The following is a 26448-nucleotide window of genomic DNA, read 5'->3' as shown; positions in this document are numbered from 1 at the left end:
CAGGTCTCACCACCAATCTGCACACGGAGTCTTAAAGGGTGCCGAACATCACTGTAGGGGAGAGGGGGCAGGGGATTTCTCTTTAAATAAATTTAAGAAGTCAGAAAGGACTAAAAACATACTCCAAATCCAGAGAGTAGAATCTATGCCATAGATCAGGAATCGGGCTTCCCAGGTGGCTCAGAGGGTAAAGAATCCACTTGCGATACAGGAGATGTAGGAGACACAGGTTCAATCCCTGGGTCAGAAAGACCCCTTGGAGAAGGGCATGGCAACCCACTTCAGTATTCTTGCCTGGAGGACTTCACAGACAGAAGAACCTGGTGGGCTACAGTCCATAGGATCGCAAAGAGTCGGACATGACTGAAGTGATGGGGCACACACACACACACACATAGACACACACATCAGGAGTCAGTCAACTATGACCCGGGGCCCAATTTTGGTCCCTGGCTAAATTCAGTAAATAAGCTTTATTGGAACACAGGCGCATCAGTTGTGTATTTTCTATGGCTGCTTGCTGGCTACAAGGGCAGAGTTGAGTAGCTGCCACAAGACTGAAATATTTGCTGTCTGGCCCTTTACAGTAATGGTTTGCAGACCCCTCTCTAGATGATGGCTGGGAGGCAGAGGAAGAAATTTGGGCAAGTCCAGCCCCAGGCGCACACCCAGGACCTTGCATGCCCATGATAGCAAATCTGCAGCTCTGTGCCAGGCTCGTTCACAGTGGGAGCATCCAGATCCAATCCCCAACGGAGACAAGCAAGGGCTGAGTCAGGCGCCAGCTGCTTGGGCACCAAACTCCACTGGCTCTGTGTTCCGGATGGCTGAGCCTGTGTTCTGGGCGGAAATCGGCTGCCTTTAATAGGAATAAAGCATCAATTTGAGTTTGATTTCCAGCCTGAACCTCCAGGGCTACCGCAGTCCCTAAAGTTCCTTGCAACACGCTCAGAAATCGTGCTCCAAATTGGATCACTCCAACAGTGAGAACAATAAAAGCCATCGGTGGAGCCACTCCAGCCGTGGGGACGCAGCCTCACAGGGCCTTTTACCGCTGGAGAAATCAAATCTACCTCTGCCTTTGGAGGGTCCCCCTGCTCACATTTTCACCAGGTGGATATTTTTAAGCCGGCTCAAAGTGTGGAACAACATCCAAATTGAATCAGACCGGGCTAACCTGGAGATAATGGATCTTCCATTCTCAGGCAGGGCCGGAAAAGAGGACAAGGCCGGGCAGAAAAGGAGTCCCTTTGACGCCGCTTGCCAATCACAGTCATGGTCGGCGCCCTTCATTACGACACTCGAAAACTCTGAGTTCATGCAGGACCTACACTGAGAAGATAACCCAAGCAGAGCCCTGGATCCCTACTCCGTCTTGGGGCCTCTGCTTCCTCATCTGCAAATGAGACTCAATCCTCATTTGATGTGTTTTGGAAGGAGGCTCACCTTGGAGCCAGAGAGCTGGACTTGCAGCTGGAGACCTTGGGGCTAGAATCAGATAATCTGAAGAGGAGCCCACCGGCCACCCCAGAGACAGGATGGGACACACAGGATACAGGACAGGATGGGCTGAGGATGCTCAGGTGACCTGACTGGAGGGAGGGGGAGGGGAGGCAGGGCAAGTGATGCAGGCGGGGCAGGGTCTCACTGAAAGTGGGATCCAGCTGCTCTCATCGCTCAAAAGCCAATACAGAGGCAAGGCTGGTGGAAAGGAAAGTTTGCTTTATTTCAGATGTTGGCAACCAGGGGCTTCCCAGGTGGCTCAGGGGTAAAGAATCTGCCTGCCAATGGAGGAGACATTGGAGACTCGGGTTCGATCTCTGGTTTGGGAGGATCCCATGGAGGAGGGCATGGCAACCCACTCCAGTATTCTTGCCTGAAGAATCCCAAGGACAGAGGAGCCTGGCGGGCTACAGTCCATGGGGTAGCACAGAGTCAGACACGACTGAGCTTGCACGCTTAGCATGGACAACCAGGGGGGTGGGAGTAGGGATTGGACGTCTGTCCGAAGGCAGATTCCCCACGCACAGCCACCTCAATGAGCTAGAGATTTTACTGGCAGAGGGAGGAAGCTCCATGCAGAAATAGCAGTCAGCTCTAACAGTCGTCTTGAAATTGGTCATCAGTGGTCTGACCCGCCTTATCTTGATTGTTTTAAGTGCAGTTAATCTTCTGTACCAGGGTCGGCTCGTTCCCCTTTCCTTGAGGCCAGTTCTCGGAACTGCAGCCACTTACGTCATGGCTAGAGTCCGGTCCTCAGGTAGTTAACTTCGCCACCCGGTGAGGGCTTCAGTGTCTATAAGACAGCTCCCAGGATACGGCTCAGAATATCATCTACAGCCCTTGAGAAGGAACTAAGGGTCCTCGCCCATGCTTAATGACTAAACTCTTATTATTTGCTTTCCTTTGTTTCTGCATTTTCTCACTTCTGTGACTAAACTCATTCTTTGGTGAAAGTTTTTCCACAGACAAAAGTCAGGAAGAGGGCATGGGGGACAGGGACCATAGGGCCTGTTCCGTTTCAGCACCAGCTCTAATCTCTGGGCTGGTCCTCCCAGACCAGCCCCTCTGTCTCTTCTCAGGCTCGTTTATCTAAGCCAAACCTTTCTGCTTGAAACAAGGCAGCCGCATCTCCCTCACCTACCACCTAAAGGATCATGACCAGCGCTTCTTTGGCTCAAAGCTGACTCTCCCTCCATAAGGAAGTAAAGAGGATTTAAGTCTCACCCCATTCAAATGCAAGGCCCTCAGCTGGGTTTCTCTTGGGTTGGGGTGTTTTGTTTCTCTCTGTTGGGTTTCCGGCAATGGTTGCGCTCATCAGTCACTGGGCTGGAAAGGCCCCTGAGTGTCCGTGGGAAGACGGATGACCATGCCCAGGGCCTGCCTCGAAGTTCACACCCCCAAGTTAACAGCCCTGCCTCCCTCCTGTCTCACGGCAGCAAAGCTCCATGGCTTGGCATCTTTGTCAGTCCTCTTCTCTAAAAATAAACACACCTTGAAAGAGGCGGCCCAGGAAGGAGCAGGCTTCCCCACGGTGTGTGACTGGCTTGGCGCTGGTCCTCAACCTGCGTGGACAGTGCTGCTTCTGCCAGTGATGGTCAAGGCCAGAAACTGGCCTCCGAGTGGTCCTCAGTGTGGTTCATGCCTCACCGGTCACAATCCCCGCCCCACTCGGTGATCCAACCAGACACTGTCTTCCTGTCCAGGGGCTGCCCCGAGGAAGCACACAGACGGGGGCAGCTTAAACAATAGAAGTCCTGTCTCACAGTCCTGGAGGCTGGAGGCCCGCCGGCCAGGGTGGTTTCTCCTGAGGGCTCCTTGCTGGGCGTGTGGACGGCGGCCTGCTCCCACGTTTCACCGCTTCCCTTTGTGAGTCTGTGTCCTGTGCGTGTTCAGCCGCTTCAGTCGTGTCCAACTCTGCGACCGGGTAGACTCTAGCCTGCCAGGCTCCACCTGTCCATGGGACTCTCCAGGCAAGGATACTAGAGTGGGCTGCCATTTCCTCCTCCAGGGGATCTTCCCCACCCAGGGATCGAAGCTGCTTCCCTTACATCTCCTGCATTAGCAAGCGCGTCCTTTACCACTAGCACCACCAAGGAAGCCCTGCGTCCTGAGTTCCCCTAAAATAAGGACGCAGTTCACATGGGATGAGAGCCCACACTCCACCCTAACTCTGACTTAATTAGCTCTGTCAAAACCCTCCCTCCGAAGCAAGGTCACACCGCGGGACCAGGAGTTAGGACTTTAACACCCGAAGTGGGAAGGATACAACCTTCCCCTCACGACCTTCTTTATCCCTGCCCACCCACCACCCCAACACCCACATCTCGGCCTTCCCACATGCTATTCCCCGTCTGTCCTCACTTCCTGCTAAATCCAACACGTTCCCCAGCTCAGAGCTCAAGTACACCTTTGCAGGAGTGCCTGCCTCCCTGACCCCAGGCCAGGGCTGGGCCAACGTACGTGCTAAGGCCCCCTGGTCCCTGGGAAGCATCAGGGTCTGGTCTGTCTGTTCTGGGGCCACCTGGGGACTGCACCAGCATTGTATAGGCTCTGTTCCCAAGGCTGCTCCATGAAAGCACGAATGAATGAGTCACTGCCTCACTGCGTTTTCCCTCAAGAAGGCAGCAGAGGAACCTTTGCTGACAAAGGTCCATATAGTCAAAGCTATGGTTTTTCCAGGGGTCATGGACCCATGTGAAAGTTGACAGTAAAGAAGGCTGGGCACCGAAGAATTGATGCTTTTGAACTGTGGTGTCAGAGAAGACACTTGAGAGTCCCTTGGACTGCAAAGACATCAAACCAAACAATCCTAAAAGAAATCAACCTTGAATATTGATTGCAAGGACTGATGCTGAAGCTGAAGCTCCAGTACTTTGGCCACCTGATGCAAAGAGCCAAGTCGTTGGAAAAGACCCTGATGCCAGGAAAGATTGAGGGCAGGAGGAGAAGGGGGCGACAGAGGACGAGATGGTTGGATGGCATCACCGACTCAATGGGCATGAGTTTGAGCAAACTCCGGGAGACGGTGACAGACAGGGAGCCTGTCGTGCTACAGTCCACGGGTCACAAGGAGTCAGACACAACTGAGCGACTGAACGACAGAGGAACCACAAGTCTGCCCCATCCTCTGGCAGCCACTCTCCCAATGTCATTAAAACCACGTCCTGGAGTGACCGGGTGTGGTCTCTGAGCTTCCAGAGTGTGGTCCAGCTGAGGCGTGGGCAGAGCTTCCCCGTGCAGCCCGGGTCCTCTCGCACAAGCCCTGGGGGCCTCTCCGTCCTCGCTCCCCGTCTGTGAAATGGGATCATAATATGCCCTGGGGCTGCGCAAGGACAGAGGAGCAGATAGTATGCAGGGCTGGGGAGGGTGCTGGCTCAGAGGAGGCATCAAAAACAAGAAGGAAGGCAAACCACAGCTCCCACCAGCCTTCCGTGCAGGCCCTCGCTTATCCTCAAGGCCAGTGGAGACCAGGCTGCCGCTCCCCTGTTGTCGCTATCAGTGAGGGCCCTGAGGCTCGGTCAGCAGACTCTGGCACGGAAACCCTGCTGCTCATCAAGGAAGCTTCTAGGGCCCTTTTCATCCTGCCTCAGGTGGTTTCTTGGGGGCACCTCCCTCGATTAGCAACTGTTAGAATCTGCCCTTTGGAACTCAGGGAAGGTCATGGAACCTAGTCTTGCCTACAAGAAATGGCGGGGTGGGGGAGGGGGGAGGCGGGGAACGGTGGTGCAAAAAGGCTTCTGTGCCCAGGAGCTGCCCAGGGCCGTGCTCGGTTTCAGCCTCAGCCTCCAAGTCCCCAGCCACGCCTTCTACTCTGTCCTGAACCAGTGGAGGAAATGAGCCTGTGAGAGCACCCTGAGGTCTCACCCAGGATTCTGCAGAACCATCCTTGTCTAGCTCCCACTCTGGCTGACCCTACTGGGATCTTGGGCCCCGAAATCACGGTGGATGAGGACTGCAGCCATGAAATGAAGACACTTGCTCCTTGGAAGAAAAGCTATGACCAACATAGACAGCATATTAAAAGCAGAGACATCACTTTGTCGACAAAGTCCCTATAGTCAAAGCTATGGTTTTTCTGGTAGTCATGTACGGGTGTGAGTTGGACCATAAAGAAGGCTGAGCACCAAAGAATTGATGCTTTTGAACTGTGGTGCTGGAGAAGACTCTTGAGAGTCCCTTGGACAGAAAGGAGATCAAACAAGTCAATCTTAAAGGAAATCAACCTTGAATATTCATTGGAAGGACTGATGCTAAAGCTGATACTTTGGCCACCTGATGTGAAGAGCTGACTCACTGGAAAAAAAGACCCTGATGCTGGGAAAGATTGAAGGCAAAAGAAGAAGAGGGCAGCAGAGGATGAGATGGCTGGATGGCATCACTGACTCTATGGACATGAGTCTGAGCAACCAGCAGGAGATGAGGGACAGGGAAGCTAGGCGTGCTGCAGCCCATGGGGTGGCAAAGAGCTGGATATATCTTAACAACTGAACAACAACAATCCCTGGCTAGCACCCAGTCTGGCTGATGCAGTAAGTGCCCCTCTTTTAATCAGGTGCATCCAGGGGCTGCATAAGGAGATAAGGTGTCACCAAGACAGCCTGCCTTGGCTTCATGACTGTCAGCTGCACCATCCTCTGTGCCCCGACCCCAGCCTCTATCAGACTTGCCATATGGCCACTTGAGAGCTGACTTGGTCCACCTCCAGGGCGATGGGCTTATCCCCTCCTGCAGTCAGCCCCCTGGCCGGCCCCCGACCCCCATCGGCCAAGCCCTGCCAGCTGAACGACCTCCCCTGGTTGTCAGGGATACCCATCCACAAAGGCAAGACCCCAGCAAATGGTAAGAACCAGGCAAGCGGGCAAGCGAGGGGGGCCCTGAAGTGCAAGAACCAGTTAACACCTGACACGCGAAACCGTTCCACTTACAACAGCACCAGAGACGGCCCACCAGGGACAAATCTAACCAAGCAGGCAGACCTGCATGCTGAGAACCACGTATCCCTGCAGAAGGACACGAAGGAAGAAAGACCTAAATAAACAGAAAGACATGCCGTGTTCCTGGATTGGAAGACCTAGTACTGTTAAGATGACAATCCTACCCAATTCTGAAACTCAATGCAATCCCTACCGAAATCCCAACAGCAATTCTTACAGAACTATAACATCCACCCTAAAATTCATATGGACCCTCAAAGGACCCTGAAGAGCCAAAACAATCTTGAAAAAGCAAGAACAAAGTGGAAGAAATTTACTGCGAAGCTACAGCTACAGCATACAGTGTGATGCCGGCACACAGCCTAGACACACAGAGCCCAAAACACACCCTCAGCCAACAGTGAACCGGTGTTCATTCAATGGGGAGTAAAGAGTGGGCCTCCCTGCTGACTCAGACGGTAAAGTGTCTGCTTGCAACATGGGAGACCCAGGTTCGAGCCCTGGGTCAAGAAGATCCTCTGAAGAAGGATATGGCCACCCACTCCAGTATTCTTGCCTGGAGAATTCCAAGGACAGAGGAGCCTGGCGGGCTACAGTCCAGGGGGTCTCAAAGAGTCGGACACGACTGAATGACTTTCACTTTCCCTTTTTCAAAAAGTGGACAGTAAGAGCGAAGGGAGAATCAATACCACAAGAGCTCAAGGTCACTCCACTGGTCACCGATCCCACCGTGGTAGCTGGTCTCGAGGGAGCTCAGTGAATGCGCTGAGGAATGACGGTGAGCCTGGAAGGCTCAAAGATTAACGAATCACAATGAACAAACGAGAGATGAGAAGCGGGGCACTGGACAGCAGTGAAACTGAAACTGTTAGTCCTTCATCCTGTCTGACTCTCTGCAACCCCATGGAAAGCAGCCCGCCAGGCTCCTCTGTCCATGGGGATTCTCCAAGCAAGAATACTGGAGGGGGTTGCCATGCCCTCCTCCAGGGGATCTTCCCAACCCAGGGATGGAACCCGCATCTCTTATGTCTCCTCTGTGGGCAGGCAGGCTCCTTAGCAGCCTGGGAAGCCCCACCAGACACATGTGCCAACAATAAGACCCCTCAGAAGTACTCAGGCCCCTAATACATATGGGCTCATTCCCCCTCCCTGAATCTCTCAGAGCATCATTTTAAAATCATCGTCTTAACCCTAGGGGTCATCAAACCAGTTCTGTAAGCTATGATCGGCACATTTCTCCAATGACATGAAGCAGAATCATATAGGAAAAGTCCATGTGCTTCATGGAGGATCCCATCCTCCCCTCCAGGCTAAGAATACTGGCTCGGAAACAGGCAGGGGTGCTGATCTACGAGGGAGGAAGTGGGACAAGCTCTGATATTCTGCTCTCAGCCACACACTTTTTTTTTTTTTTTTTTTGACAGCTTGATTGAGATAGAATTCACATTCCATGCAATTCACCCTTTGACAGGGTGCAATTCAATGATTTGGGGTATATTCATAGAATTTTGGAAACATCACTGCAATCAATTGAATAATGTTCCCATCACCCCACAAAGAAACCCTGGGCCCGTTAGCGGTCACTCCTGTCTCTCCTGCCCACAGCCCCTGTCAATCACCACTCTAGTTCCTGTCTCTGTGGATTTGCCTCTTCTGGACACGCCATTCGAAAGGAATCGTACAACATGCGGCCTTTTGCATCTGGCTTCTCGCACTGAGCATCAGGATTTCAAGGTTGACCCATAATGCGGCCTGTATCACTACATTGCTCCTTTTTGCTGCCAAATAGTATTCCACCGTATGGGGCTTCCCTGGTGGCTCAGCGGTAAAGAACCAGCTTGCGATGCAGGAGATTGGGGTTCGATCCCTGGGTCAGGAAGATCCCCTGGAGGAAGACATGACAATCCCCTCCAGTGTTCTTGCCTGGTGAATCCCATGGACAGAGGAGCCTGGCAGGCTGCAGTCCATAGGATCAGACACAGCTCAGCGACTACAAAACCATCACCACTTTCCACCATATGGGGAGGGCACAGCATTTGTTTCCATCAGCTACTAATGGACATCCGAGCTGTCTCACTTCGTGGCAATCTCGAACAAGGAGCAAAGGCCTGACACAACCTTTAAACAAACACCAGTCTCTCCAGGGGCAGCACTCACACGCCGCTTCTGATCAAGCCAGCTAAGTGTTTACAGAAAGGATATTCTTTTCTTCCAAGGGATTTTTCTAAACAAGAAAATTAAGAGCAGCCTACAAGCAGGGCTCTCAGAAAGAAAATCTAAATAATAATTGTAGAAATGTGTCCTTGTGACGGGGCCCGAGCAAAAAATAAAACCAAGCCCAGCTGCACACAATAAGATTGAAATGCTGTGTGCGTCTCCAACAAAATTTCAAATCATTAAAATCTCATTATACTAATAATATGTTTTCTGGATCGACTTGACTAAAACACTCTCTTCCCCTAACAAAGCGGAGACGTTCCCAGAAACGGTCGCAGCGCAGGGAGTTTGAGGAGGAAGTGCAATCCCCTGGGACCCCTGGTCTCCCGGCCCATCTCTGCATGTTGTTTGCTGTCTGGACCGGATCGGACGACTGGCAGAAGTTATTGTTCTGGCCAAAGAGTTCACTTAGGTTTTTCCATGAGATGCTATGGAAAAATCTGAATGAACTTTTTGGCTAGCCCAACACGACTGCGCTCTAGCTTCTGAGCTCTCCTCCCTTCACTTAGGTTCTTTTTTGAGTATTTATTTTATTTTTTTATTTATTTGGCTGCACCAGGTCTTAGTCTCGGCACGCAGCATCTTTGACCTTCCCAGCGGCACGAGGGATCTTTAATTGCAGCATGTGGAATCTAGTTCCCTGACCGGGGATGGAACCCGGCCCCCCTGTATTAGGAGCAAGGAGTCTCAGCCACTGGGCCACCAGGAAGTCCCTTCACTTGTGTTCTTCTCTCAAGTTTTCTTAAATAAATGCAAGCAACCATCCAAATATTAATAGGCCATGATATTTTATTCCTTCTGTTCAGTTACTGCCGCCCGCAGCCTTCACTTTCTGCACCTGTTCTGTATTTGATGGATACAGTGGGGAGTGGCCACAATGGTAATTTTGATGAGACCGATGGTTGACATCTAGGTAGAGCTCATGATGTGCGAGCCTAGGCATTCTCCTAAATTTTCACAGTTATAATGTTCAAAGTGTGCAGAAACATATAAAGAACTTGGCCGTGAACATCTGCACACCACTGCCTGGAGTCTGACATTTTTCTGTAATTATTTCACTGTGTATCCATCGATCCATCGCTCTAACTATCTAGCAATCTGTATTAACAAATTACGACCAAAGCAGTGGCTTAAAACAATATATATTTATTATCTTAGAGTTCTGGGGGGTCAGAACTCCAATTGACTTGGGTACCAATTCCACTTCTGAGCACCAGCTGTGATTCTAACATTGGTTCCAATGTGTATGGGGTTTTTGTCCACATCAAGCAATTCTAAAGCGCTGGCCGGCTGCCTAACAATTCAATTTCACTCTCTCTGTATAAAATACATAACCAATAAGGACCTAAATTTCGCTGGCTAACCCCCTGGTGTCAGGAGGGCTGTGTTCCCTCTGGAGGGTGTAGGAGAATCTGTTTCTTGGTTTTTCCAGCTTCTACAGGTGCCCATGTTCCCTGGCTCGTAGTCCTGCAACACTCGAACTTTTGTTTCCACTGACACACCTCTTTCCCTTACACAGCCCTCCTGCCTTCCTCCTATAAGGACCGTGTGCCCACTGGGATAATCCAGGATCATCGCCCCACCCAAGCCCCTCAACTCAATCACATCTGCTAAGTCCTTTGACCATGTAAGGTGATGGAGTTAAGACTCTGGGTAACGGGATGTGGACATCTCTGGGGGCATCTCTGTGATCAGCCTGCCACACCATCATAACGTTCATGCATTTCAGACTAAACTCCAGACAGAGATACTCTGCCCCTAAACATACACATCTCTATCTAAAGTGCTGTATTTATTTATAATTCTTTTTTTCGAGTCTAAAGTGCTGTATTTATTTATAATTATTTTTTTCGAGTTGAAATGCGCATACATTGAAATCCACATCAAGATAGAGACCATCCCCATCAAGATAGAGGGCATCCTCACAGCAACAGAGGATGCCATCTGCCCCTCCCCAGCCAGGTTCCAGCCCACCCCCGAGGCAACCAGCAGAGATTAGCTGCGTGCATTTAGACCTCCTCCTCCTGAGAAACGGGGCTACGGTGTGCACTCCTTGGGCCTGGCTTCTTCTGCTCGGCACCGCGGTTTGGAGAGTCGTGGCGCTGCGCACACTGGTCACGTGTTCCTTCTCACTCCTGGGAACCCTGCCCACCTCTCCATCCTCCTGTTGACGGGCGGCCGAGCTGTCTCCGGGGTTAGGTCACCGTGAATAAAGCTGCTATAAACATTTTGCTACAAGGCTTCATAAGGACACAGGTGTCTGTGTCTCTTGAGTATCTCATATTGGAACTGCTGGGTCACAGGGAGGAGGGAGGTTTAATTTTTCAAGAAACTACCAAACTGATGCCCTAAGTTTCGGCTCCACTGTAAACCCCACCTCCAGTGTGTATGAACCTTCCATCTGCTCCACTTTCTCCCTGAATTGCGGTGAGATTATTTCAGCCATGCTGGCAGGTGTGGAGTGTGTCTCTCTGCTTCTAATTTGTGGTTCGTTTCCCGGGTGACTAACGATGCTGAGCTGAGGTCTTTTCCAGATGCATGTTGGTCATTTGTATATCATCTCGGATGGAACATCTGTTCAAACCTTTATTCTTTTACTGGGTTGTCTTTCTATCATCAGTTGAAGGAGTTCTTTTTATATCCTAGACAGCAGTCCTTTATCAGACATGTGTTTTGGAAATTGTGATAATGGTGATTTGTAGTAAGAAATACATATATCTGATCTTCATCCAAATTCCTGGCCCTAGGTCCTAAACCCTAGGAATTTCCTAAGTGATGAGAGCAATAAAGGCATCTTATGTGAATGGGGCAAGTTGTGCAAAGCCCCTAGGTACTCTAAGGATGGGGGTGGAGGCCAGGGGACCCAACCATGTGGTCAGAGAGTTGGTACTTGCAGGCACTCCACCGAACTTCCGGGGAGGACAGAAGGGCTAGAGATGGACCTGCTCAGTCTCTAATGGTCAGGGAGTTCATCACCCGTGCCTACGTAATGAAGCCTTTATAAAAGCCCAGAAGGACTGGGTACAGAGAGGCTCCAGGTTGGTGAACAAAGTAGGTACTGGGGGGCACCCCTTCCCACATACCTCACCCTGCATCTCTTCCATCCGACTGTCCCTGAGTTACATATCTTTATGATAAACCAGCAACCTACTGACTACAATGTTCCTCTGAGTTCAGTGAGCTGCTCTAGCAAAGTAATCAAACCCAAGGAGGGGGTTGTTTTATACCCAGTCAGTTGGAAGCCAGGTGACAACTTGGACTCGTGATCAGCAGCCAAAGTCGGGGGCGGTCTCGCGGGACGGAGCCCTTGACTTGTGGCGTCTGGCGCCGTCTCTGGATGGCGTCTGAACTGAGTATTTCTCACTTGAGGTATTTACAATGTTGTGTTAGTTTTCGAGCATACAACACAGCGGGGCTTCCCTGGCCGCTCAGACGGCAGAGAATTCGCCTGCAAAGCAGGAGGCCTGGGTTCAACCCCTGGATCAAGAGGATCCCCTGGAGAAGGAATGGCCACCCACTCCAGTATTCCTGCCTGGAGAAGTCCACGGACAGAGAAGCCTGGTGGCTTACAGTCCATGGGGTCGCAAAAGGTCGGAGATGAATGAAGCAACACTTTGACTTCACTTCATACCGCAAAGTAATTCAGTTACACAAACACTGTATCTATTTTTTTCAGATTCTTTTTCTTCTAAGTTATTACAAAGCATTGGGTAGACTCCCCTGTGCTGCACTGTAGGTCCTGGTTCGTTACGTACTTTATGCAGAGAGAATGGCATTGCATTGTCGGGCAGCCGGCTAGCGCTGGAGAATTGCGTGATGTGGATTTAAAAAAACCCCACACACGTCGGAATTGGCGTCAGAATCACAGCTGGTGCTCAGAAGTGGAATTGGTACCCAAGTCATAGGAATATTTCCTTCCACGCAATCGCTTGATCAGACCCAGCTGAACTTCTATCATTTCATTGAATAACCCAATTCCCCCAAATATCCTTTAAGTACTCTTTATAGAAGAGGAAACTGAGGCACGGGGTAGAGAAGTATCTTGCCCAGGTCCGGGCCCCCGAGAGCAGCAGAACGAGTTGTGACCCTCAAAGGTAGGTCCCCAGGTCAGCAGCCTTAACCACTATGCAGAGTGCCTCTTGCTCACGCAGCACATAAACAAGGACTGTGGTAAGTGGCGTTTCTTATCATCTCTGGAGAGGGGATGGTGACATGCCAGGCCGGGGGACCCAGATGAGCCGGGTGCTGGCCACAGAGCCCACAGCCTCTGGGAGGAAGACACGGGACATGGTGGGCAACTGGGCAGCACGGGGCTCCACCTTCAAGCCAACAGGGCAGGAGAAAGAGGGCATGTGAGGGCCCCGAGCCAAGGAAGATGGGGGATGGGCCAGGCGCCGGGCAGGCAGCGGAGGGCAGCAGCCTGGCCGGGGTCCCGGAGAAGCACAAAGCCGCTGGGGTTCTGCCTTCTTTCTGCAAATGCCAATGAGTCCATTCAGCGCAAAGTGGATCTCGTTTGTCTCCAGAGCATCTCTCTACCATCGGGGCTGAGTGTACCTCATGCCAGGAATGATAATGACTTTGCTGCAGACCAGCTGGAAAGGTTACTGGCATCTGAATGGCTCTTCCAGTTGACAAGGTTGGTGGAGATTAAGAGCCAAGGCTGCCAAGGTTTTAATCTCACCGGACCAGCAGCATAACCTCCTGCAGAGGACTTTACTTCTCTGGGACTCTGTTTGCTCATCTGAAAAATGGGAATAACTAAGAAGTATCCACTTATCAGCTGTGTGTGAGGATTAACTGAGTCATGGGTGGAGTGGTTAGTGCTGTGCCTAGAATATCCCAGGTGCCAACAAGCCTCAGCTGTGAGCCCTGACCTGAGGGGACTCTGTTCTGGGTAATTAAAAAAAAAAATCTTTCCCTCACTTCTTAGATGAATGCCTTTTAAGCTTGTATATATTAAGGTCTTACTTTAAAAGTAAGGTATGTCTTTCAAAGTTAAGACTTTACTTCGTTCAGGTCTCACTTTGAAAGATAATATTAATTTTCAAAACAAAAAACAGAGAGATGAAGACACTTTGAGGCTTTGGGAAAGTTGTCCTTCCAAGTCTATTTATACCAACAATGAATTCTGACCACCACAAGCCTGGTGTCCTCTTCCTCAGCCTGCTCAAAGGACACTCTGCCCCCATACTTAAAGCAGCACCTGGATGCTTCTAGCAGATTCCATGGTGATAGGAGAAGCAGCAAACACCAAGGGTGGCCTTGGCTCCATCAAACCAGACAGCTGCTTCTGGGACTGCTGGATTCAAGCAAGCCTTGAGACTCAAGAAACCGTCAGTCCCTCTTCACCTTGTTAATAACTCAATATTAAACTAAAAGCTTAGTTTAAACTTTAGTTGAGAAGGTCCCCTGGAGTAGGAAATGGCAATCCACTCCAGTATTCTTGCCTGGAAAATCCCATGGACAGAGGAGCCTGGCGGGGTACAGTCCGTGGGGTCGCAGAGTTGGAGACAACTGAGCGACTAACACTTCCTTCACTTTTCAAAATAAAAGCTAGATCCTTTGGAACTAACTTTTCAGATGAAAGTATGAAAACAACAGGCATCAACTATTAAGGTGGTGTTACTTGGGGAAACCAACATCCCTGATGCGCTCTGCTTGACGAGCAAGTAAAGCTTCAAAGATGCAGACCAAGGACAATCATTTTGAAACACCCAAGCTTGACAAGCAAGCATTCCAACTACTAACCTGCAAACATAAGAATCTGCTCAGATGCTTCCTTAGGCTGCTGGCAAGGAAGCACCATCAGGGGGCCAGGGTGGGCGAGGATGGCTGCTGAGCCAGTCTCACCCCCGAGGACCACTGAATCCCAGCTCAGAAACACCTGCTGCCTCGCAGACACAGGGATTCCCACTTCTCGGCAGCGCACACCTCAAGGGAGCGTGCACGATGCTTCCTGGTCACACTTGGGCAGGACAAGAGGTAGGATCCCAACATTCCCTGAAAGGCAAACGACTTAAAGGGTTTGTGTCACTCTGACACCAACCGCCCACTAGCACCTGCATGGGACACGCCGTGAGAGAAGCAGCCCAGAGCTGCTGACATGATGCAGGACCAGAGTGAGAAGAGGCTTCTATTCCGGAGAAAACACTCACTCAGCAGTGAACCCCCCCATACCCATACCAGGCTTGACTAACTTGGTCCCAGCATCGTTTCCCCAGCCCAGATGCAGCCTCAGAATCCTTCATAACACACAGGCAGACAGTCATTACCACTTGAACTGTCAGGAGGAAAGGGCTGCCAGCCCGGCCCTACCAGGAACCAGCTCTGTGTCAATATCGTACCTGTCAACATTATCAGTAACACTTGCTCTCCTGGTGGCTCAGACAGTAAAGAATCTGCCTGCAATGTAGGAGACCTGGGTTCGATCCCTGGGTCAGGAAGATCCCCTGGAAGGGAATGGCAACCCAGTACAGTACTCTTGCCTGAAAAATTCCAGAGACAGAGGAGCCTGGTGGGCACCGTGGGGTTGCAAAGAGCTGGACACGACTGAAGAGACTCAGCACGCGCTTACGAGCATTCAGTTGCTGATAAGACCTTCATCACATTTTCTCCTCACATCAACTAAGGGCAAGAGTCATCATGATCCACGTGGGCTTGGTCAGGCAAATAGGCCAACAGACACGGAGGAACAGGCCCTCCGAGCAAGGATGTGAGTAGAGCTGGCTCCAGCCACCGGCAAGCCGCCTCCCCCAGAAACGCACCGCCTTTCCGGGAACCGAAGAGGCCTCGTGGCTCAGAAATGCAGAGCTGGTGTCTCCCCCACATTCTTCCAACTCACAAATGAGGAAGTGATGCCCCAAAGCTGTAACACAGAGATGGCAAACCGCACAGCGTCGTCACAGGGGACTCCACGACCCGGACGCTTGGAGAAAGAAGGCAGAAAATGAAAGCGCCCCTGGCCTCCAGGAGCCGGTCACGTGACGCCCCAGATGCTGTGAGTCCCAGAACCAGAAGGTGCTAGAGCCTGCCCCCATTCCATTTGCTCTTCCAACCGGGAAGCGGAACCTCCTTTAACGCTACTAACAAGGAGCATCTCCAGCCATTAAAAAAAAGAATGAAATAAGGCCATCGGCAGCAACGCAGATAAACCTGGAGATGATCATACTGAGTGGAGCGAGCCAAAGACAAATATCATATGATGCTGCTTACACGTGGGATCTAGAAAAAAACGATACAAATGAATTTTACTCACAAAACAGAAACAGATTCAGAGACACAGAAGTCATATTTATGGTTACTAAATGGGAAAGGGTGAAGATAAATTTGAAGTTTGAGATTAATATACACACATCGCTATATATAAAATAATCTAAAAACCCTACCGTATAGCATTGGGAACTATATTTAATATCTTATAATAACCTATAAAGGACAAGAATCCGAGAAAAGAATATAAGTATGTATATATATGTGAGCTTCCCAGGTGGTGCTAGCGCTGAGAACCCACCTGCCAGTGCCGGAGACATAAGAGACACGAGTTTGATTCCTGGGTCGGGAAGATCCCCTGGAGGAGGGCATGGCAACCCACTCCAGTATTCTTGCCCCTGGACAGAGGAGCCTGGCGGGCTACAGTCCACAGGGTCGGAAAGAGTTGGACACACTGAAGTGACTTCGCACGGACGCAGGCATATGTGTGTCGTTGTTGTTCAGTCACTCAGTCATGTCCAGCTCTTTGCGACCCCACGGACTGCAGCACGCCAGGCTTCCCTGTTCTTCACTGTTTCCCGGAGGTTGTTCAAACTCATGCCCATCGAGTCGAGGATGCCATCCAACCATCTCATCCTTTGTCATCCCCTTCTCCTCTTGTGTATATATAACTGAATCACTTTGCTATACACCAAAAACTAAGATGACATTGTCAGTCAACTATACTTTAAAAAATAAAGCAACATTTCAATGAGTCAGAAGCGACTAAAAGCTCCTAGAATTGATTGCAGTTCACATTTATATTCTCTTCCCCCAATAGCACTGAGTTCCGGCCATCAGATTAACACCACTGGGTCAACAAATGTCTGTAAGGCGCTCCTGGACTTACTGATGGGCTTCCCTGGTAGCTCAGCTGGTAAAGAATCTGCCTGCAATGCAGAAGACCCTGGTTCAATTCCTGGCTTGGGAAGATCCCCTGGAGAAGGGATAGGCTACCCACTCCAGTATTCATCAGCTTCCCTGGTAGCTCAGCTGGTAAAGAAGCCACATGCAACGTGGGAAACCTGGATTCGATCCCTGGGTTGGGAAGATCCCCTGCAGGAGGGCATGGCAACCCACCCCAGTATTCTTGCCTGGAGAATCCCCATCGACAGAGGAGCCTGGCGGGCTACGGTCCATGGGGTTGCAAAGAGTCAGACACGACTGAGCAACTAAGCACTGCACAGACTTACTAAATGTCTCTTCAGTCACTACACAATCTAGTAAATTGTAAATATACTCATTAGGAAGTAAAGCCATTTTTCATCTGAAACCTAAAAGGTCAAGCGTATGGCTAATAGAAGGAGAAAACATGCTTTCTTCAGGTATATCTTTGCTGTGATGGAACCGCACATTTTAAAACAAGAAAATAGCTGGGTAAAAGTACCTGCCCTCTGCTGACCACAGCAGGGGGGAAATCCATCACACAGAGTACTTAAAATCCGCTCACAGCTGGCGCTCACCCACTTACATCCGCTAACCATCCTTTAATTATTCTGACGACTGGACAGGGAACGCGAGGGTAAGCAACTTCGGGATGTATGATAAATATTAATTCCATGGACTGTGGACAGGAATTCAAAGCTGAGCTCCTCTGATGAATGTGGGGTTGCCAAGGCGACCTGACTCTCCTGGGACCACTCAGGTATAACCAAGATGCTAGGAGGACCACAGAGAGTTCGCTGAAAGGTAATGAACACAAAGTCATCACTCCGGGCCCAGCATCTCTACCGAAGCAAAGTTTCCTAGAGATTTCAGCAGATGGCCAGGAAAAAATAAAAAGCCCAGCGTGGGACATGCTGACGTGCCTACATGCTTCTCTCTGAAATGCCCCGGGTGCATCTGGACAACAGTGGAACAAACAAAGAGAAATGTTGGATCTGAAGATTATAAACAGAACAAAAAGCAAAGGAAACTGACAAAGCCATACCAAGCCCCCCTGAAAGCCACGTCCTCTCAGCCACAGAGAGAGAGGAAGGCAGAGAAGTGATTTCCAGTGACTCCCCAAGGAGCGTGTACATTACAGGGGCCGACAGACTGACCCCGTCTCGGACCAAGAGCAGCTCCCACGGGCAGGGGCAGCCCTGCTCAGAGAGGACGCATGAGGGTTCGGAGCGAGAGACATGGCAGGGTCTGTTGGGAAGCTCACAGCCCACTGGATTCAAACAGGACCCACACTGACTTCTCTCCCCACTGAACCTTCTAGAGCCCACTGGGTACATAGCCCCAGTCCCTCAACCGCTCACCTCCCTCCCCTTCTTACCAGCCACCCTCTTTCTCTCCTGGCACATCAGGAGGTCCAACCCACGGTCACTGTGATCTGTAGCGATCACTTCCTAAGCGTCTTGTCCCTCATCAAGGTGATCATGTCAGTAAAAAGCCTCAGGTATGTCCCACCTCCCTGGACAAAGGGGACCATACTCAGTACAAATCCCTTCCCTTCGTCTTGAGGCAAAGAAAGACACTATTCCATTCTTATTTTCAAAGGTACGTGGGACGGTGTGCTGAGATCTGCCTAAAAGAGTATGTGGAAATCACTTCAAAGTCACCATCTGCCCTCAATAAGCTCTTTATGCAAACACCCCGAAAAGCTGTGAACTCCACACCTCCCCAGGTGCCTCAGCCCCGGGAGTAACTGGGAGCAGGCTCAGGAGCCCTGGGCCTCATCTAACCTGTATCTATGCAAAGTTCCTTCCATCGCAGAGCAGCCTCTGGGTCGCTGCCTCTACATCAAGCCCTGTAGCTGCGGCTTCCTCACATCTCAGGAATTCTGCAGCTCCCAGCCCCGTACACTGCCTCCAGGAAGCCCACCCTGCCTGCTCCTACACTCCAGCTGTTTCCTTACCAGTCGCCCCAATCTAGTTCACTCCACACCAGACTCTCTAAAGTAGCAGGGATACCGATTGGACACTGGCGCCCACTATTCACCAAGGATGACAGGGTCCAGTGACCACTCCAGCCTGTCCTGAGGCTGACCTTGGCCCACAAACCACACCACAGTCTGGCCACTCTGAACGGCCTACACTTCCCCAGCAGGACTAGCTGGGGCCTCCTTCACGGCCCCTCCGATTCAGACTGGGTGTCCCCCCAGGTATCCATCACCACACCTGCCCCCGGCCCCACAGTGCCCAGACTCCCGAGGACAGGCCTGGGTCAGGTCCCTGCAGGCCACCAGCTCCCAGCTGCCAGGTTAAGATTCTCCCCCGCTGTGTCCTTAGGTCCTGGGAGCTCCGGGAGCCTCTTTCCTCTGCTGTCCTGGGAAGGAGGCGAGTGGGCCTTCACCTCCCCACCCCGACCTCCCATCCATCTCCTACCCAGAGCAATTATGGAGGACTCAACTGCAATTTCCTCTGAACTTTCACAGAAGTCTTCCGTGTCTCCTCACTCTCCATCCAGAGAGGAGGGGGTCTGCCGGGGACACCCCATCTCCCTCCAGAACCCCTACCCCCAGGTGACTCTGTGTTTGGGCCACACCTGCTTGTAACCAGCCGGCCCAGCGCAGGTACCTGGCCCCCGTGGGCAGTCCAGATTCTCCCCCTTAGGAAACTGAGCTGAGAGTTTGAAAGAAAGTGAAGTTGCTCAGTTGTGTCCCACTCTTTGCAACCCCATGGACTGTAGCCTACCAGGCTCCTCCGTCCATGGGATTTTCCAGGCAAGAGTACTGGAGTGGATTGCCATTTCCTTCTCCAGGGGATCTTTCCGACCCAGGGATCGAACCCGGGTCTCCTGAATTCCAGGCAGACTCTTTACTGTCTGAGCCACCCAGGAAGTCCAAGCTGAGAACCACTGGTTTAAACTGCAGCTACCAGGTAAGGTTGTGTTTCCTCAACCATAAAGTGAGGGCAAAAGTCCCACCTTGCAGGTAACTTGTGGGCAGGTGAGAAGTCCTACCCTTGCCGGGCACCTCTGTCCAGGTGCTCTTCTTACGGAGAAGGGTTGACATGGGACGGTGTTTGGGGACAGCCCAGAGTCCACGCAGCCGGTCCCTCTGTAAAGAACAGGGCGAACCGAAGGGAACACACTGGGGTCGGCAGAGCTGGTTTCGACTGAGAGTGTCTCCTGGAAGTTATTTAAAACCCAGAAAAGCAACTCTATACTTTCAACACTCAGTGCAAAGTTGCAGCCACCTGGTGTCTCTTTAGATCTAGTTCCTGAGGTTTCAGTCAATATCTTGCTCATTTATCTCTATGTGTGCATCAAGGGCTCAGAAGACGACCAGGGTGAAGAAAATCAGAAGACAAGCCGTTGCAGGGCCAGAGAAAATGTTTACCAAAGACGCATCTGATAAAGGATTTGTATGTAAAATACACCAAGAAGTCCTAAAACTCGACTACAAGAAATCAAACCACTTGATTTAAAGAATAAGGGACTTCCCTGGCAGGTCCAGTGGTTAAGACGCCGAGTTGCCAAGGCAGGGGCATGGTTCAATCCCAGGCCGGGGAACTAAGATCCCACATGCTGCAAGGTGTGGCCAAAACAAATAAAATAAAGGATACATTAAAAAAAAAAAATGGGCCAAAGATCTGAGAGGACACTTTGCCAAAGAAGCTGTACAGATGACACATGAGCCTAGAAAAAGAAGCTCCACATCATGTCATTAGAGAATGAGAACCTAAAACTGCTCTAAAAAATATAATTACAAAAAGAAAAGCAATCAGCGGACAGCAACTTCCTGAACACTTGCTTTCCCCGGAAAAGCAGGAGGGACAGCACCTGTGGCTTGGCCGTGGTGGGCTCAGCTCTCACAGGCTGGCGCTGGTCCCTGGGGTCTGGGCAGAGGGTGGAGGTCAAGGCAGGCGGGAACCTCTCAGGCAAACGGGTGGAGGCGAGCCCATCCCCACCTTCCATCCAGGGCCTCCTGGCCCCAGAGCTGGACCCCTGCCTCTAAGGACTTTACACAACTGCAAGGGCATCCGTCCTGGGGCACCCCCTCACCCCATCCTGGCCTGCGGGACTGCTGGGGACCGTGGGGAGTCTTCCTCTGCGCCTGCTCCGTCCAGCTCGTTAAACCGAACCACTTAAGCGATTGGTCCTTCAGAGTCCCCAGGCTTTCTACGGGGAGTTTTGGGGTTTTTTAACTGTTCCTCTCCACTTTTCCCAGCGCCCCACTGTTGATCACAGTTCCGTTTTCTAAGCCGGGCCACCACATGATGCGACTTGCTTCCCTCCCATAGACTATCACAGCCTTAATCATGCTATGAACTCACCCAGGGCACTTCCTGCAAGGGTTCCTCCAAGCCCCAGCACACATTTCTGAACATGACCTCCCCTGGCAGGTGACAGGACATTCACCCCCAATACGTGCCTCGGTGCTTGTCACAGCCCGAGCTCTGCAGGGTCAAATGCCCCACGCGCCGGAATCTCTAACTTCCCAGCAGTGCGGTCCTTGTCCCGGCGCCCTCCCCCTCACCTCCACCCACGCTACTGAACTCATCTCGGACTTTCTAACAAAAAGGAAATGAAACCCACCATGCAGCTGGCAGCACTCGAATCACCGTCTTCCCGACGGTCCCTGGCAGGCAAATGAGCGCCTTCCCATGGGGGGCCTGGGTGGGGCCAGGACCTGTTGCAAGTGAACCACATGAGTGGCAGGGAGGGCAGGTTGCCAAGGCAGGTTGCCAAGGCAACAGGCCCAGAGGGAGACCAGCAACTCTCCATCAATCATTCAGGACCTCATTCTCTAGCCTTCGCACCTCGGCCTCCCTCCCACTCCCCACTCCTTCCGCTCTTCCCACATGACAGACCGAAGCCTCGGAGCCCTTCCAAGGTCAGTCCTCTTGGAATTCCTGCATCCAAGCTTGATTAGCATTTGTGACCTTCTGTTTGCATGGGGGGGAACCACTGAGGGTGCCAGGCACCCCAGTCTTGAGAAATGAGGCAGGGGACCCAGCTAACTCACACAGCAAAGCGAAAGCAGCTGGGAGTTCCTGGCGGTCCAGTGGTTAGGACTCAGCGTTTTCACTGTCCAAGGCCTGGGTTCAATCCCTGGTCAAGGAATTAAGATCCCACAGACCATGTGGTGTGGCCAAAACAAACAGAAAAAAAAAAAAAAAAAGCTATACTACAGAAGTATCTCTTTCCTTCTGCTGTTTCACGACTATTTTGTTCATCACACTGGATGATTCTGACTATGCTTGGTATATTCAAACTGAACCAGATTCGCCCTTGATTTTCTAGACGCATGCTAGTTCACAAAGGCAGAGACAAACATTTTGCTTTGGAACTTGGGGCTAGTCCATGAGTTCAGGCATTTGCTCTTCATGTTTCAAGGGAGTAAATGTCACCTATAAAAAGCTGTCATCATCCAGAACATTCTGCTGACTTGCTACTCTGTGAGAGATGGCTTTCCTGGTTCCTTCGGGTCTCAAACATCACCTGCTCTGAGGCCTTCCCCAGGCACCTGTCTGATTGCATTTGTATACCTTCTGCCTAGCAGATATTATTATAAATCTGTTTTATTTATTATGGCTGAGTCCCTGGTCCACGAAAGAAGAGCCTTGTCCATCTTTTCTTCCTAGGGTCCCACGGCAGGCAATGAATGAATTGGAGAGTATATAACATTTGTGTTTATAATTGCTGTAAGGCATAAAGAGGAACTGAAATGATTTTGGTGAGCGTGACAGATCATTCCCACTGCCCCTCTGATCTGCAGATCAGAGACATAGTGGGAATGATCTAGGGTGGGGGAAGGCCATTTATCATCTCATTTAGGAGGTGTGACTTGATAGAAGTAACGCAGCCAGTCTGGATCCTAAATGTCAGGCTTCAGAGAGGAGTGACTCATCTGCTTTGTACAACTTGTCGACTGAAAAAAATTGCACAGCCTCAAAGTCAAGAGTTATGTTTTACTTGGTGGACATAACTGAGGACATAAGCCCGGGACTAGGCTAGCTCTGAGAGAGGGCTCCGGAAGAGGCAAGGGAGGAGCCAGGATACGCAGGATCCTGTCTTTGCAGCAAAGACCAGTGAATCCAAACATCAAAAGATCACTGTTAATTAAGGAAAACGAGATATTTCAAGTTAAAGCATTTAGTACTTTTCTCTGTACAGATGTGAGAGCTGGGCCATGAAGAAGGCTGAGTACCAAAGAATTGATGTTTATGAACTGTGGTGCTGGAGAAGACTCTTGAGAGTCTCTTGGACTGCAAGGAGATCAAACCAGTCAATCATAAAGGAAATCAATCCTGAATATTCATTGGAAGGACTGATGCTGAAGCTGAAGCTCCAATGCTTTGGCTGACTCATTGGAAGAGACCCTGATGCTGGGAAAGATTGAAGGCGGGAGGAGAGGGGGACAACAGAGAATGAGATGGTTGGATGGCATCACCGACTCGATGGACATGAGTTTGAGCAAACTCCGGGAGTTGGCGATGGACAGGGAGGCCTGGCGTGCTGCAGTCCATGGGGTCACAGAGAGTCGGACTCGACTGAGCAAATGACAGCAACAGTGCACCGGAAGCTGCCCAGGTCCAGGCTCGCTGAGATCGCCCCTCGGAGTCGCCCCGCAGCTCCTGCGGCCAGTGTCCCTCGCTTCCTGGGCTGAATCACGGGGAGGGGTGCAGGGGCTGCTCAGCAGGATTTGTCTCCATCCTGAATTTCCTCCTCCGGGCGCAATTCCACATCCTTTCACTTACTGATATGGCAGACAGCATTTTTTTCATTGATGAACTAAAGGCGAAAGGCCCTGCCCTCAGGGGGGAAACCATCTAATGTGGGAGGACTGTCCCCGGCCATGGACACACACGGACACACACACACACGGACACACACACGGACACACACGGACACACACACATATGGACACACACGGACACACACACACACACGGACACACACACACACGAACACACACACACACGGACACACACACACACGGACACCCACACAGACACACACATGGACACCCACACAGACACACACACATGGACACACACACGGACATGGACACACACACGGACACACACGGACACATACGGACACACACGGACACACACACACATGGACACCCACACACACGGACACCCACACAGACATACACACGGACACACACACAGACACACACACACACGGACACACACACACACGGACACCCACACACACACACACACGGACACCCACACAGACACACACACATGGACACACACACGGACATGGACACACACACACACACGGACACACAGACGGACATGGACACACACACACACACGGACACACACACACGGACACACACACACAGGCACACACCCTGGTGGGAAATGCATGGACACACACACACACGGACACACATATGGACATGGACACACACACACACACACACACACACACGCACCCCCGAGCGGAAGGTGTGTCATGTCTGTACATGTGCTCAGCCCTCAAGGTAATAGGTCACAGACATCCCCAGGAATACACATGTCAAAGAGAGAAATTAACATGGGACCACATGAGCCTGCAAGCCTGTCCTTGGGGTACACATGTTCCTGGGGGGCACATTCGCCTGGCAGGTACAGGAAGACTCTCTAAAGCACAGTCAGTCTCCCGGTGGTTTAAAGAACTCACTGGACACCCCTGACTCCGGATTCTCTCTCTCCCAAGGTCCAGACTGTGGCCAGCTCCCACCAGCCTGGTTCACAGCCACCGCGGCATTACCCACCCTCACCCACAGGAAATCTGGGCCAGGGGAAAGACTCCCCTGGCCAGAACAAAGGGAAAAATCAGGAATGCAGTCCAGGGAGAGGCCCAGGGAACAGCCGTGTTTAAAGAACACAAACAAGAGGCCCGAAGTCACATCCCCACAGCTCTTAAAAATTGTAAGAGGTGGCAGGAAGATTTTTAGGATAATTTTCGTGGACACGCGGAGGCAAACATGGAGGGGCCTCTGCAGTCCGTTTGGGCGGGCCTCGCGGCCTCGGCCATCCCTTTCTTCCTCCCCTCTCGCCCAGGCTGGGGGCGCAATCCGTGCAGTGCACCGCACCCCGAAAACCAGCGGGCTCCCGGCAGTAGGCTCATCCCTCAGTGGTGCCCAATAAATACTCATCGAGCGGCCCCCAGGCAGGGCTGAACGCGCGGGCCTGCGGCCGGGGGAGGAGGCTAAAGAAATGGCTGGTGACCCGGGCCGCGGTGGGCGCAGGGCTGCCTCCAGCGGGCCGGGGGGCTCGTCCCCACGGCTGCTCAGCGTCCTGTCCTCAGCAGGAGCCGGCGATGCGCGTTTCGATGACGCCAGGAGCCCAAAGTGGGCTCCATGAGCGGCCGGGAGAGGGGGCGCCGCCAGGTTGGCGGCTGGTTCCCGGTCTGGCGTTTAAAGGGGGTCAAGGGCTGTCCTGAAGGTCACGGCGGCGCGCTGCGCGGGCCCGGCGAGCTTGGGGAACCATGCGCGCGGGACCCGGAGCGGAGAGGCAGCGTGGTGCCCGGAGCCGCTCAATCGGGTCCGGCGGGGACTCGGGCCGCGTGGTCCCCGCTGCGCTCCATCCGGTCCAGGCGGGGCTCGGCGCTGTGCGCGCGCGGGCGCGCGGGGCGGGTCGGCCGCCCGCATGGGTCTCGCGGAGCGGAGAGCGGCGCGGGCGCGGCTGGAGGCCGGCGGCGGGCGCACTCACCCTCTTTGGCCTTCTTCTTCCTCGCCAGCGTGCCGCCCAGCTTGCCGAGGAACGATTCGTCCTTCTTCATCCTGTGGGGCCGCAGGGCGGGCGAGCGCAGCGGCGCGGAGGACATGGGGGCGCGCGGGGACCCCGGTGGCCGGGCCGGGAGCAGCGCGTCTGGGAGCCGCCCTGGTCGCCTCCGCCGCCGCCGCCGCCGCCCGCTCGCCCCGGGGAGTGGCCGGGAGGGCGCGGCCCCGGCGCCGGCCCCCGCCCCCCGCCCGCCCCTGGCCCTGGCGGCGTCCCGCCGCCCGAGGTCTGACTCTGGGTCACCACGTCCAGCCCGCGAGAGCCGTCGGCGGTTCCCACGCGCCGCGGCACACTCACTCCCCAAGCGCAGCGGTAGTTCCGCTCCTAAATGCCGCAAGTCGGACAGACCACGGGCCCTCTGCCCCCCTTTTGTTCTGCTCGTTTAAGCCCTGGACTCTGGTGACCTTACCTGGGCGCCGGGGTGGGGGGTGAGGGGTCAGCGAGGCAGCCAGGGCCACCACCTTTGCACAGCCATGCACATCAGATAAGCGCACAAATGGGTCGTTGCATTTGCTGAGCTTTTCCCCACAACCAGGCCAGGGGCTGGGGGGAGCCCTTGTGACCTGTGCCCGCCCTTTAGAAGCTTGGCACGTGGTAGGCAATGACTACATGAGTACCCTCCTGCACACCTCGCCCTGTCCCAGGGGTGATTCCGGCAGAGGAATGAGCCCTAGTGTGGAATCAGGGGCGGGTGTTCCGGAGGAGAGCAGGGCAGGAAGACCAGAGGGGACAGTGTAGGGGGCTCCAAGGAGGAAAGAGAAGAGGAGGAGGAAGACGTTTTCTGTGGAGGTGATGTGGTGGACTTGGGTTCTGCAGAGTTGACTCTGGGTGAGGTGGGTGGGGAAGGACTGAGCCTGGAGACCAGGTCCCAGGCTTCAACAGGAGAG

At 52.4% G+C, this 26448-nt stretch overlaps 1 protein-coding gene across 4 annotated transcripts in view; it reads right to left on the bottom strand.

Annotated features, from left to right (window-relative positions):
* PARVB (parvin beta) overlaps positions 1-26215 on the bottom strand; it is a 114996-nt gene extending 88781 nt beyond the window's left edge. The window contains exon 1 of one of the 4 annotated variants that reach the window (XM_086403217.1): positions 25971-26215. Coding sequence is in view for 2 of the 4 variants with exons in the window: in XM_086403214.1 (XP_086259340.1) it covers positions 25493-25607 (115 nt within the window). In the remaining 2 variants the exon portion in view is untranslated. Of the gene's footprint in view, positions 1-15418; positions 15589-21109; positions 21268-25492; positions 25704-25970 lie in introns of those variants that run through there. The other 3 variants (XM_086403214.1, XM_086403219.1, XM_086403215.1) reach the window with 3 other exon arrangements.
* Between the last annotated feature and the right edge of the window lie 233 nt (positions 26216-26448).

This window comes from Bos grunniens, chromosome 5 (genome assembly GCF_055505025.1).
Source record: "Bos grunniens cultivar Pamir isolate PY7600 chromosome 5, Bosgru_T2T1.0, whole genome shotgun sequence".
NCBI lineage: Eukaryota > Metazoa > Chordata > Mammalia > Artiodactyla > Bovidae > Bos > Bos grunniens.
Note: the sequence above shows the minus strand (reverse complement) of the source record. Positions and strands in the feature narration are given on the sequence as shown.